This window comes from Xenopus tropicalis, chromosome 9, assembly GCF_000004195.4.
Source record: "Xenopus tropicalis strain Nigerian chromosome 9, UCB_Xtro_10.0, whole genome shotgun sequence".
Taxonomy (NCBI): domain Eukaryota; kingdom Metazoa; phylum Chordata; class Amphibia; order Anura; family Pipidae; genus Xenopus; species Xenopus tropicalis.
Genome location: NC_030685.2, coordinates 45307362 through 45321965, shown reverse-complemented (window position 1 = coordinate 45321965; position 14604 = coordinate 45307362). Strand labels below are relative to the sequence as shown.

Here is a 14604-nt window from a genome sequence, read left to right as displayed (position 1 = left end):
ATCCCAATGTTACTGACAATAGTATTGTTGACACCTTTGTTTGTAAGGTCACCCATGACTTCTCTGTAATTTCCAAAAGAGCACCACAATTTAATGTAACTAAGGATGAACGGGGGAAGTTTAAGTCTCTCAAATTGAACCTGAACATTGTAATTAAACCCTCTGATAAGGGATCTAGTGCCATAGTAATGGAAATATAGGTTGATATGTGTAAAAAAAATTCTTGAAAACAAACAGTGGTATCGACCTTTATTACTGCCACCATTGAAGCAATACCAGGAGAAACTGTTTGCATTAATTGATCAGGCTTTTTAGAAAGGCCTGATCAATACTAATACAGTTAATTATTTAAAAGTACTTCAACCCAGAACTCTCACATTTTATGCTCTTGCAAAGGTTCACAAGTTGATGAGTGAGCCTCCCGGTAGTCTCTGGGTGTGGCTCACTTGCCGAACCAGTTTGTGAAATGATTGATGCTATATTAAAACCGTTATTATTATTGAATCCAAAAATAAATATTGGATGATGGACATACCAAATAAATCAGATATCCCAAAGACAGGGTGTCCATTAACTAAACATATACTATTGAACCTAGATTTGAATGGGACTTAACCCCTGCTTTGATCACTGAGGCAACAAATTAGTAAAAGCAGAAATCTTTATTTCCCCACTACCAACACATAATTTTTTTTTTTAATTTTTTACAATCTACATACCCCATAAAAACAAGGCAGCAATAGTAGAAGGAGGGGCCCCTCCCAATGTAATATGCATATATGTCCGTTTAGCACATCAGTAAACATGTATAACACATAATTATAACAAGCCCCAAATTATAGCATATGTATATGATAGTTACTTATATTAGACTGGGCAAAATATCAAAAATGTCCAAAGAAAAAAAAGAAGTGCATAAGTGCTGTAATTTAAATAGGCTATAATTTGTCCATAAAGAGGTTATTGTTGTATTAGACACCCAATATGATACCTGTATTAATTATTTCAGAAATAGTGTCCCATTCAAATTTAGGTTCAATAAAACTGTTACTATTACAACTAGATTCTTATGTGGAGGACACCACTCAATTATTAAGGGAGGTTGATGAGTTAACTTTGGATTTGGAGGCTCTCTATAGGAGTATACCCCCCAGCCTGAGTTTGGATGTTTGATGGGACTTACTACCTACAGACTCAAGGTGTGGCAATGGGTGCCAAATGTGCCCCGAGCTACTCAAATCTTTTTTTGGGAAAATGGGATAGATGTGTTTTTACAACCCCAGAACTTGAGATGTATATGTGCCACATTTTAAGGTGGGCAGTAACAGCTTGTTACATTATTATTATTATTATTAACATTTATTTATAAAGCGCCAACATATTCCGCAGAGCTGTACAATAAGTGGGTTTCATAAGTGGGTGGACATACAGAGTAACATATAAAGCAATCAATAACCGATACAAAAGGTGAAGAGGGCCCTGCCCAAAAGAGCTTACAATCTACAAGACACGCTTCATCTATGCACCCTCAGAGTTGTATTGAGGGTATACCTAAAGGTCAATACCTCAGATTAATACGCATTTGCTCCTCGGATAAAGAGTTTAATTGCCAGGCATATGGGCTATATAGGTGGTTCAGGCTGAGGGATTATAAAAGTAGAGCGCTTGTAAGGGCTTATCAGTGGGCATTGTCCCAGAGCAGAGAGTCACTCCTCTACTCTTCTAAGAACAAAAACAGGCCGCAGGGACAATCTGGTAATGAAGGTAATACAAGACATTTATTGACATAAAATTGCAATGATCATCAAATACGTGATATTATTAACAAACACTGGGAGATTCTCGCTAGTGATCCTGAGATTGGCATGTTGGTTGACCCATATCCATACTTCTCTTACAGTAGAAATTCAAGTCTCCATGATCTTTTAACCCAGAGTCATTTCAAGAGGATGGAACAGAACAAATGCTGTAAAAACTTGGGCAATTGTGATCAATGCTGCTGGATTAAACAATCATATGAGTTTGGCAATGGTACAGGCAAATTTGACATATTGCATTTTATCAATTGCAAATCCACATATATCATTTATCTGTTTACTTGCCATTGTAGCAGTTTATATGTGGGCAAGACCAAAAGAAGTTTTAAAAGGCGAATTTATGCACACTTGCTTGATATACAGAGTTGCAATATGGCCTCTAGCATTTGCCAAACACATATATTGCTGTCTTGATAGATGTTTTTCTGGTATATATTTTTAAGGGATAGACAGATGTGAGAGTTAGTAATCTGGACCAAAACTATTGCAATTGGAAACCTCTTGGATTTATACATACAAAACTAATTTAGGGTTGAAAGGCCATTTGAACTTCCAATCTTTCTTATGCATGTACGTATGTATGTATGTATGTATAACTTTATTTATAAAGCGCCACAAGGGTACGCAGCGCTGTACAATCTTACAGAATACAAAATTACACACAGGGAGGACAAGTGATATAATAAATAAATACAATAAATATATATATATATATATATATATATAAGTGCCATGTGGTATGAGACACAGTAGGAAGGAGGTCCCTGCCCCGTAGAGCTTACAATCTAAGTAAATGCATACTGAATTGGGTGTTGAAGTGGCAATATACCTTCGCTATTCGCTACTGATATAAGAGAATATTGGGTTATCAACATTATATCGGGGTATTAGCTCTCTGGCTGGAGTGGCTATACATTTATGACAAATGAACTTTGCCATTGTGAGGAAGGAATATTATATCCCTCCTGGTGTGTATCTGGAGTTTCGGAGTATTGGAGGACTGAACCCATAAGACTTGCTTACAATATGCATGTTACTACATTTGCTTTCAGAGGTTTAATAGCCCTCTATACACAGTGATGTGGTGGTTGCTTAGACAACCAATCCCGTGGTTTCAAGATGATGATAACATCACCACACCCTTAAGTATGCAGAGATCCAGTTGTGCAGCCTCTTGAGAAAGTCAATCTAATGGCGAAACGATTGTCGAGGCTTAGACGGCCCCCCCTTCCTGCTCTTATTTCATAGGGCACAAATGTTTTCAAATATGAACATCTGAAACTCAAAAGTTCTGGACTCAAGCGTGCGGTTCGTTCTGGGTTTGTGACCCGGGCGGGTCTGTTGATATCATTACTGGATATGTTCTCCTATGTGAACCGAGGTGATAGATAAGTATTGCGCCTTGTAACATGTTCTAAGAAAATTCTTTTCTATTTGAGAACTAGATATCTATATACATATATATATCTTTCACTAACTGAACTTTCTTTAACGGAGAGTGCATAATATCATGAACTTCAGCTTTAAATGAGTGTACTAGCCAAATTTTCTGAGTGCACCAGTTGAACTTTTGAGCATATGCATTTGCTTTTTGAGTTGATATCCCAATATACTTTGGTTTTGTTATGATTGTGGATTTTTTTTTTTAATTCTGACACAATCTGTGGCCAAGGTGTGAGTTATAGTTGGATCAGACCTCAAATCTTTGAGATGTGAGATTAGACCTCACAGCCCAAAAAATTACACACTTTCTATTCTTTTCAATGGGCTTTTTAAAAGCAAATTTGTCAAATGTTGAACTATAACTCACCCATTGATAAATACACTTCTAAATATAAACCACAGGAATGGAGAGTTGGTGAATTTTTCGGTGCTGAGCTCTAATCTCACATTTTGATCAATGTGCCCCCAACAACTAGATGTATTTATTTTTGAAGCAAATTACCTCCCTGAACCGAAACGCTTGTGAGCAAACACATAGACCACATTATAAAGCAGACACTGAAGCTGATTGTATCACTTGGGAACTACTTCTGGCTTGAAGGACAGCATGAGACTATGCATGCAGGCACAGCTCTTCAGACTCCATGTCGCCAAAAAAGGTAAGTGCAGGGTTAACTCCACCTGTGCTGGTTTGTATAACACCCTATACCACCCACCAACATCATTCAGGACCACCATGCACCCTTTACCAAACCATACTATTTGAAACAGATAGGGTTGCCGAGCAAAACGTGCGTCAGACACTTATTTTAACCTAGCTGGGTAGGCAGGTGTTGAAGTGCTGTGGGTGTTGATGGTGTGGGAGAGGGGAAGAGGGTATGGTTTGGTAAAGGGTGCGTATTAGTGGGTGTTATGGTGTGTCGTACAAACCAGCACAGGTAGAGTTACCCCCCACACTTACCTTTCTTCTCACTTGCTCTCCATAAGCTTCTGTGCCTCTTACTTTTAGTTTTTTGATATATTTTAATGGTTAATTAAAGGTTAAGTTTTAACTTGGTCTGAGTCTATGAACCAATACAGCTGTATACACCTATATCTTTTATTTGGTCAGAGTGAATACAACATTTTCACACAAAATTTTTTGTGTGCTGGCCTCAGGCTTTGTGTGCACAGCTTAGAGGGAACATTGACCACAATACCCTTTTCAATTTTGCAGGAGCCAAATTTTTGTTTGTCAGCCAAAGCAAGCTTCTAAACTCTGCTTTATTGTTATAATAGATGCTTTCCAACTTTTACATTACTCTTTAGACCTGCTTGCCTGAGTCTTTTCTGAAATGTTGAAATAGACACTTACTTATGTATGAACTAATTTAGCTATGTATATCTTGTGCAGTGAATTGATCTGTAAATATATATGTGAATATTGTGCAGTCTAGTTCTTTTCTGTGTCTTGATCCTGCTTAATAAGCACTAGGCAGTGTGCTGAATGAAGCTTTTGGTTTTTTTTTGCAATGTTACAATAAAAGATTACCTTTTTTAAAATGGGAGCTCATGTTTTACTCTCATTGTGATTCTTGAGTGTCTGAGAGACACCAAGAGCCTACTCAAAATTGCTTGAGTGCACAGTTCCACACTCCACGCAGGTGGAGCCATGTGTGGCAGTAGTGTTATTCTAAGTATTTTAATGTCTATAAATTGGTGGCAAGCTTTCAGAAGTGAACAGTGTCCTAAATTAGTTAAGGCAGGTCCAGAATGCTTGGGACCTGGGGTTTTCCAGATAAGGGGTCTTTCCGTAATTTGGATCTCAATAACTGAAGTCTGCAAAAGATAATTTAAATATTAAATAAACTTGTTTTGCCTCCAATAAGGATTACTTATATCTTAGTTGGGATCAAGTACAAGGTTAAGTTTTATTATTACAGAGAAAAAGTAAATCATTTTAAAATTTACTTATAATGGAGTCTATGGCAGATGGCCTTTCTGTAATTCAGAACTTTCTGAATAACGTGTTTCCGGATAAAGGATCCCATACCTGTACTGGTATCAAAATAAGGACAAAAACATATTGCCTGTTGTAGGTGTCTAGTTTCACTAGAGGATACTCCCTCCCGCCAAAAAAAAAAAAAATCACATTTAAATAAAAAATTTGAAAAAACACATGTATACATGTATAAATAGACACATAGCACTGAAATTTATTTTGCATTTATCAAGCCTCATGTTGCAAATTAAAACATACCCTTTAACAGCAGGTTACTACAGTATGTGTGTGTGAAACACACAAACAAATGTTCATTGAAGAGAACACCCATGCAGAAAATTGTTCAAGTAAGAAAGTGGCATGCCTCAATTGTTACTTGTGTATCAGTACTCTACTGCAGAACTATAGCAGTTTTAAAACATATAAGCAACATATTTTTAAAACATTACATTTTTTTTCAAATCATTTTACAGTAAAGTTGGTAAAGCACAAATATAAAGAAAATGCAAAAGAGCTTTCCTAATACAGTAGAACCCTGATGTTATGGTTTTCTGGGGGCCGCACTAAAATGTCATTAAGTCTAGGTAAAATGTAAAATCCCAGTACTGGAAAAAATGGTGTAAATTCTGGAAAACTGAAAATCTAGGGGTTTAAAATTGGGGTTCTACTGCATCAAACAAATTCTCCCAACAATAATTTAGCTAAAATTGGGGGTTGAAAACTGAACATATCCTGAATACAACCAATGCTTAAATTAGAGCAAAAAAAGTTGAGGGATGCAATGTGTAGTGAAAATTAAGCTTATAATTGTCCACAAGTATAAGCCACAACCATGGATATAGGGCATGCCCACCAATGCTTTTTTGTTTCACCCCCTTTAACACAAAGCCATTTTGCTATTTCCATGTTTATTAAAATCAGTCTACCAAAAATTTGCAGGTCTCATTAGTACTAACCTTGAGAACATTTAATTTTAAATACATCCTTGGTACAGGTATGGGATCCCTTATCCAGAACAGTTATCCAGAAAGGTCTGAATTATGAAAAGGCCATCTGCCATAGACTCCATTATAAGCAAATAATTCAATTTTTAAAAAAATGATTTTCTTTTTCTCTATAATAATAAAACAACCTTATACTTTATCCTAACTAAGATATAATGAATCCTTATCGGAGGCAAAACAAGCCTATTAGGTTTATTTAATATTGAAATGATTTTTAGCAGACTTAAGTTATGGAGATCCAAATTATGGAAAGATCCGTTATCTGGAAAACCCTAGGTCCCGAGCACTCTGGACAACAGGTCCCATACCTGTACAAATGTGACCCATTAATTTTAATTGCTGGTTGTCCATGTCGAGTTGCTAGTTCAGCAATACCACATTTGCACAATTATGGTAGTACAAAATGAATAATCAGTGTCAACCCCAAATATACTAATTACAGTAGAAAACGGGTAATAATCATGAACCCCAGGCCACCCCCCCCCCCCATTAGGATGTGAGCACATTTTATGCGCCCTTGCCACAAATCCAGGCCTTATCGATCCTACTCCCTTATTCAGCAACCCTTCGCTCCTTGCATTCTTCTGTGGCCTGCCAGCTTTCTGCTGTCCATATCTATGATTTCTGTTCCTCAGCATCAGGCCTGCCGCCCTCTGCTCCAGGGAACTTTTTTTTTCTTTGCAGTTTTATATGGGGTAGTATGCTTTATATATATTATATGTATGCATACTGTATATATATAAATATATATATATATAATTTTTTTTAAGTTAATATTTTAGTCCGGATTGGGCTTTTTAAAAATCAGAAACACTCTTAATATAATGGCAAGAAGAAAGTTATAAACTAGAAAAGCTGACAGGCCACTGCAGAATACAAGGAGAGGAGGTCAAAGATAGATGGCTGACCGCTCAGTACTGTTACTGTACAGAACTAAGCATGGCAGAGTAAGGACACCACAGAAAGTATGTACCAGACCAGACCATGCACTTACAGAATGGAGTTTGGAGGTCAGAGGCACATAGATGAGGCAAGATGATGAAGTGTGGGGAGGAGGAAACTGTCTGTAGAGCAGGGAGGAAAAAGGAACAGAAAAGAAGCTCCTGTATGCATAGACATTTCCCACTGCTACAGTTTACTTTGGCGCATTGTTGCTAATTATCCAAATAATGTGTTAAATTTTTACATACTTAAAAATACTTATACTTTTATAACTTAAAAATGGTTTACGTAAACAGCTGTGACAGTTTATTAACTTCCAGTTTTTTAACCAAAATATAATTGTTTTTTTAATGTCCTGTATCTTCTGCTGGTGGCAGTAGAGTATTGTTGCACAGAAGGCTTGAATCTGCTTGGGTTGGATTTTCATTCCTTTCTGGGCAAGGTGGTTCAATGTGCTCTTGAATATCAGTAAGATCTGTAGCATAAGGCTGGACAGCAGACTCTTCATTTCTGACCATTTGTGGAGATTGCACAATTTGAAGATAATTAGGGTTCATGTTATCTTCCTGAAAAGAACAGAACAAGGAAAATATTTAATATTTTTGAATCTTGCTGCCAAAATGTCAAATATTATGTTTATGCATGATTACATGGAGTGGACTTCCTAATCAATTGTATTGAATAATTTACTTGAGCAATTGTTTACATCCAACCAACAAATAATTTTATTTAAAAAAACAGAATAAAATATTTTGTTGCCACATTAATATTATGCAAGCTCTATTTGCTGAATTGCCACTCTTGCCTAGACCTTGGGTCAACAATTTAAAAGCATAAATCTTATATCACCACATTCATATTCAATACCCTTCAGATAGGGTTGCAAATGTAATAAATTCAGCGACATTTGCAGCTGCAAAAAGCTCATGTGCTCTGTAAAGTTCATGTATTGAAGAATGCAAGCCAAGAGCCAGTCATTTGCTAAGGGAGCAGGCTGAGTGGGTTAGAGGAGGAAAAAGATGCTGCAGCCTTACTATTAACCTTTGAACAACATAAGTGGCAGGGTTGCAAGTTTTCTTTTCTATAATTTTTTATTGTTTTATAGCAACAAAATAAACATTTCACGTTACATGAATCAGGTTGCATATTTTTTTTTTTTTTTAACAGTTGAATAATATTGTCATAGTGGTACAGATTATCTTGATAGAGATACAGTTGTCATTATCTTATCTGTGATATTGTGTTCTGAAAATGGCAATGACAAATATATTTCCATAGTAATAGAAGAGAAAATAAAAACTAGAAAAGGAAGTTTGAGAAACTAAACTTCATGTTGGGTTAAAAACCATGAAGTCACTGAATGGGCTCTGCCCACTTTCTCTAACCTTGGACCACAGTTATATAGTAAAAACCATAGTGCAAAGTTTGGGGACCCAGGTTTTAATAGTGTCTGAATGGCAGCAACTTAAATTTCCCCACTGAAAGTCAACGAGTGACATCTGATTGGCGGTTGGTAGCTCCACCCCCCTTTTCTAACCTGGAACTGCAGTTACCCAGTGACTAACTCTGCAAAGTTTAGGGACCCTAGGATTAATAGTTAAAGTACAGCAGCAGTTAAAATTTAAACCAATAAAAGTCAATAGGTAAATTGTGATTGGTGGTTGGTGACCCCGTCCCCTTTTTCTAACCGTGAGTCGAAGTCACTCAGTGACAAACAGTGGGCACCCTGGCATAAATAGTGTGAGAATGACAGCATTTTAAATTTAAACCACTAAAATTCAATGGATGAAATCTGATTGGCTGTTAGTGGCCCAACCCACTTTTCCTATTTTTGAACTGCAGTCCCCCAGTGACCAACTTTGCAAATTTTGGGGACTCAGGCATAAAAATTGAGACTGACAGCATTTTCCACTTCACCATTGAAAGTAAATAGGTGAAATATTATTGGGTGTTGGTAGCTCCGCCCACTTTTTTCTAACTTTGAACGGCTAATACCTAGTGACTAACTCTGTAAAGTTTAACTACCCTGGAATTAAAATTTAATAATGGCATCAGTTTAAATATAAACCAATGAAATCTAATGGGTGGAAATGGATTGGCTGTTGGTGGCCTCTAACCCTGAATACGTAGTCAGCCAGTGACTGACTGTGCAAAGTTTGGGAACCCTGACATAAATAGTGTGAGAAAAGCAGCATTTTAAATTTAAACCAAAGAAATTCAATAGATGAAGTCTGATTGGCTGTTGGTGGCTCCACCCACTTTTTAAAATCTAAAAATGCAGTCCCCTAGAGACCCTAGTGTTAATACTGTGAGAATGGCAACAGTTAAAATTTCCCCACTGAAAACAAACAAATGTGATTGGCTTTTGGTGGCTCTGCCCACTTTTCCTAACCTTGAGTACAAAGTCATGCAGTAACTGACTGTGTAAAGTTTGGGAACCCTGGCATCAAACCAATAAAATTCAATAGGTGAAATCTGATTGGCTGTTGGTGGCTACGCCTAGTTTTTCAAAACTAAAACTGCAGTGACCAACTGTGCAAAGTTTGGGGACCCTGGTGTTAATTCTGTGAGAATGGCAGCAGGTTGAATTTCCCCATTAAAAGTCAATAGGTAAACTCTGATTGACTGTTGGTGGTTCCACCCACTTTTGGGCATCCAACAATCATCATATTTTCATTCAGGCTGACCCCATGACTATGATTCAAGTTTGCGGAGTGTAGCCCCTCCCACTTTGGGGTCAGCCAACAAATGTCGCTGTTCCATTTGGGGTGACCCCAGTATTATGTTATTCAAGTTTGGAGGCTGTAGCTTCAAAGCTGTAAGAGTGGCAGCAGTTTGAAAATCTTCCCTGTCAAAGTCAATGGAAAAATTGAGGTGTTCGGAGCGGCGCCACAAAAAGACGGGGGGCGGGATCGCTTAGAAAAGCACAAGCAACCTGCTCCGCTATAGGGCGAAGAAGTGTGGAGAGTTTGGGTGTTGTACTCCTAAAACTGTAGGAGGAGTAGCGTTTAGAAAATGGGGGGCGCTAAGAATAAGAAGAAACGGAAGAATAAGTCAAAGTTGAAGAACAGTATGTTGGGGTTTTCAACCCAACACAATCAAAAATAAAAGGTAGATAATAACAGAGGAATCTATTGTTTCACAAAATTCTATTTAAGAACACTTTACTACTACTTGTTAAATAGATGGCAGGGTTGCAAGTTTAATAAATATACTCCAACTGTCAAGAATAAAATTTGTACAGGAATGTCACTGGCTATTGACAAACAGATGGACAATAGAAAGTATCAAAAACACTTCCTAAGGTAAGCTACACAACTGAACAAAGATACTTATGTGTGGACAACAAATAGTGGTGCAAAAGGGGATTATTATATTTGTAGTTTCATTGTGTTTGTTTATTTTTAAGAAAAGGTGTATTTCCTGACAATGTGTTGCAGACGCACTCACACCATTTTAATATCTCTGCTGGAAATAGGAAATATCAAATACAGAAAAAAAAATATTATTAACCTATGTTACGCATTAAAAAATTGGTAACATTACCAACTGCTAATTATTTGTAGAAATAATTTACTTGAACTTATTAACTAGTTGTAATGTCCTTTACATTTTTATGTTCAGTGCATGTCCAACTGGTATTGGTTATCTGTACTGCAAATTTGTGTTGCAAAAACTTGTTAAGTCATGCCTATAAGTCTGTGTAAAGAGTAGGAGAACTAAAGGAGAATTATAGGAGGACTAAGCCACATACAAAAGTCCTCATAGACTGCCACCCCTCCCTGCTTCCTCACTGCAGAGTCACCTGGAAAAAATAGAAAAGACACCGGTTACATAGCTGATAAAAGATAAGCTGCATAGATTCCCAATGTATTCTAGAGAGCTTATCTGTTACCTGCTATGTTACCTGTGCCTTTTCTCCTTTTTCTCCCAGTTTGAATGGCTACCGTGGCTAAACAGCAGTTCATTTATATAAACTAAAGTAGGGTTTCTGAAACAAACACACAATTTTTGCCAATACAGGGCAATATTATATAATAATTACGGTGATTCATTCATTGATTTCATTACTTTCCCTTTAACATATAAATTAGCTACTTCAATCTCATTTAAGTGGCTTACTCACTGTCAACATTGTAATCCAGATTGCTTTTACCACAATGAATGACTGCACTATTAAACCTTTTTACAAAAATAATGTAACAGCCATGAGTGTTATGGAAGATTGAATGTTCTGATTCTGATCATTTGGATGTGTGTGAAGTAACTCAATGTTCTGTTCTGATGTTTTATTTTGATGTGTGTAAGGTAACTTAAAGGGGATATATAGCATACATTTTTACAATGCACTAAACCATGTAAAAAACTGTAAAATAGAAGGAAGTGCTTTTATTTTAATACCTTTGGGTTCAAATGTGTCTATAACTGCTTGAAAACTGTGCTCTATCCAGACCTTATGCCAGCTTCCGGTTTAGACTCTTCAGTATATTGGCTCAGAGCCGCCGGCCCAGATGGACTTCTATGGCACCCTCACCTACTTAAAGTGAATATTCATAAAGTGGGCGGGGCTTAGCAAGCTTACAGGCAGTCTGTTCCTGCCCTACTCACTCCCCTCCTTTGACAGCAGCACAAGCAGAGAGACACAGAATGAGGGAGGGGTTTTCCCTGCTGCTGCTGAATAAAGCCTGTCAGTCAGCGCTGTGACCAGTTCCTGTGGGAGACTAAAGGACACTCCCATGTCTCATTTTGCTCTGGCTTCAGACTTGAGTGGTTGTCTCTGCAGCTCTCATATAATGGCAGTTTTAGGAGGTAAAATGCTTTCAAAACATCTTTCTTTCTGCATCATTTCAGAAATTTTATTTTAGCATTACGTGGATTATGTGGTTCATGATATGGCCAGACCATAAAAAAACAGAAGACTGTAGCAAAAAAATAGCTTGCAGTACACAGACACTTGTGGGAGATCAGTAGAACTAAACAATCCTTGCCATGGGCTTCTTGGGGGCAGCAAGTAATCGTGAAGATAGATAAAAAGAACGCACACAAATGCCTTAACCCTTTAACTGCCAGCCGATTTGGTCAAAGTGGAAATTGTATTACAAGACCATTATTGAACATTTGTGCTCTGTTACGTTAGGCTAATGCCACACTGAGCGTATTCTCAGCAAGCCGAAAAACGCTTGCCGAGAATACGCCTGGCTACTGTAAAATCTGCCTACCTTGTGTCTGCACCTGAAAGAACTGAATACGCTCGGGCGCAGGCACATGTAGCTGATATCTGCCGAAAAATGGGAGACTGCATTTTCGGCAGATATCTGCTACATCCTGCACCCAAGCATATTCAGTTCTTTCAGGTGCAGGCACAGGTAGGAGGATTTTAAAGCGTATGTAGCGTATTCTCAGCAAACATTTTTAGGCTTGCCAAAAATATGCTACATACGCTAAAAGTGGCATTACCCTTTGGGGCCTTTCCTAGAGGGTAATTTTAGTTTACCTGGGAAAATATTTTTTTTTTTTTCAGCACAACCTAAGCTTTCAAAATATGCTACAATTTTTGAAACAATTATGTAACAAGATATAGGCTTCTAAATGTCTAAAAAATTAAGAAAAATATTTTCCATAATATAAAATACATTTATCAGAAACATGTTCAAATCTCTCCAAATATATATAGTATTATGGAGATTTCTTACTTGTATAGGTCAAAAAGTCCCAGAGGTACACTACTAACTTTCTAAAGCACTGCTCCAGTAATCTGCATACTTTAGATTTCAAGCTGCAAAGCTTTTCTAAAATTGGCGATTGACTAAACTTCCGAAAATTACCTTAACATTTTTTTGCACCATCTTTTCTCACAGGTCATTAGGTAACTATATGAAACACCCTAAATATGAACACCAGAGGTCTACTGAACAGTTTGATGTCCAATTTACATAGGTTTATTGTGATGCATGGGGAATTTTTCACAAAGAAAATTCTTATCTTGATGTAAAAATCAGGTTTATAAAAAGCAAATAAGCAAGGCTCTTATTTACACACACATCAGAGACTTGCAAAGCAGACTTTGTTACAAAAAAAACAAACAAACAAAAAAAACCTGCTATTCACAACATAGAGCAGTGTCACAAACACCACCAGACTGTACAGTTTCTTGCTAAGTCATGCGGTCAACCCAAACAGTCCCAACCCGCCAAAAATTAAAACTGCCACCACTGAGTTTTAAGGGCCATAAGCACCCAACTCTAGATTGTCTATTGCAGAGGTAAATCACCTCTTTATAGGTAAGCACTCTAGCAGACAACGCAAGTTAGTCTACCAACACACAACTTTTCGGCAAGCAGACAAAGGGTTAAGCAGACACACTTTCCTTCTAACTAGCAAGGGGTTAAAAACACATTTAACATACACACTCCGCTTAAGGCAAAAAGGTTAATTTAGAGCACAAAGACAAACTTATTAAATATAAAAATGCAGAAACCTACATACATCACCAATAGAATGGTCCTGTTTGATTCCTGTTCTGGGGGACGGAAGAAATAGCGACATACCTCCCGAAGCAGCTCGGTCCCCAAAGGCATATAACTCCCCAGTTGCCTAGGCCATTGATATACATGTTAAAAGGTAGGTCACGCACGCCCCCAATGAGAAAGGTGAGGGCGGGTCACCATTTGGTAAATGGCTGTTCTGGTGACATTTTATTTTTCAACTAGCCTCAAAGACTTATGGGTGTTCAACAAAGTTATGGAACCATGAGTATTATGTGGGAAATGGAATTCTCTGTTCATAGACACCAAACACACCAGGCCTAACACATATTATTCTGGTTTTATCAGAATATTGGATAATCCAGAGATGGATCATCATCACATGGGAGTGTTGGAGTCTGTGGGGAGCCCTAGCTACAAGCTAATGGCTGGGCGCCATGATTTTTATCTTTAGTAAAAGATATTTATTTTATGGGCCTAAAGAAATATTAACTAAGAATCTACCCTAAGATAGACCACTCCACTGTAGCACAGGTATGATAATTTAGTTACCTTGTTGATTCATGCTCTTTACACCTCACAGTCCCCTAGCCAGACAGTCCATCTTCAGTGTCTTTTAGGGGGTATTTGAATTACCCCCTACTGTGAAGGGTTTCCCAAGATACTTTCTACATTGAAAGCCTAACCCTTTGTATGCTGGACCTTACTGCACCAGCATGACAAGCAGCTCTTCTGAGAACCAGCACTTCCCACTTTACAATGACCCAGTGCTTGGGGAGCCCTCCAGTCTTTTATAGGAGTCAGAGTTCCCACAATGCACTGCACTTGACAGCAATACATCTAACAAATGTGTTACTTTTCCAACACATGCAAATTGTTTAGTATTTATCTTGCACATTTAAATTTAACACAAAAATACACGTCAGGTTTCT

The 14604-nt window shown here is 37.5% G+C and overlaps 1 protein-coding gene across 4 annotated transcripts in view; it reads right to left on the bottom strand.

The window, feature by feature from the left end:
• Positions 1–5423: 5423 nt before the first annotated feature.
• The window catches only part of mfsd6 (major facilitator superfamily domain containing 6), a 102030-nt gene continuing 92849 nt past the window's right edge, over positions 5424–14604 (bottom strand). For all 4 annotated transcript variants that reach the window (XM_002941594.5, XM_004917293.4, XM_012969218.3 and 1 more), the window contains one exon: positions 5424–7753. In XM_002941594.5, coding sequence (XP_002941640.2) covers positions 7535–7753 — 219 coding nt within the window. In that variant the 3' untranslated portion in view covers positions 5424–7534. The remainder of the gene's footprint in view (positions 7754–14604) is intronic.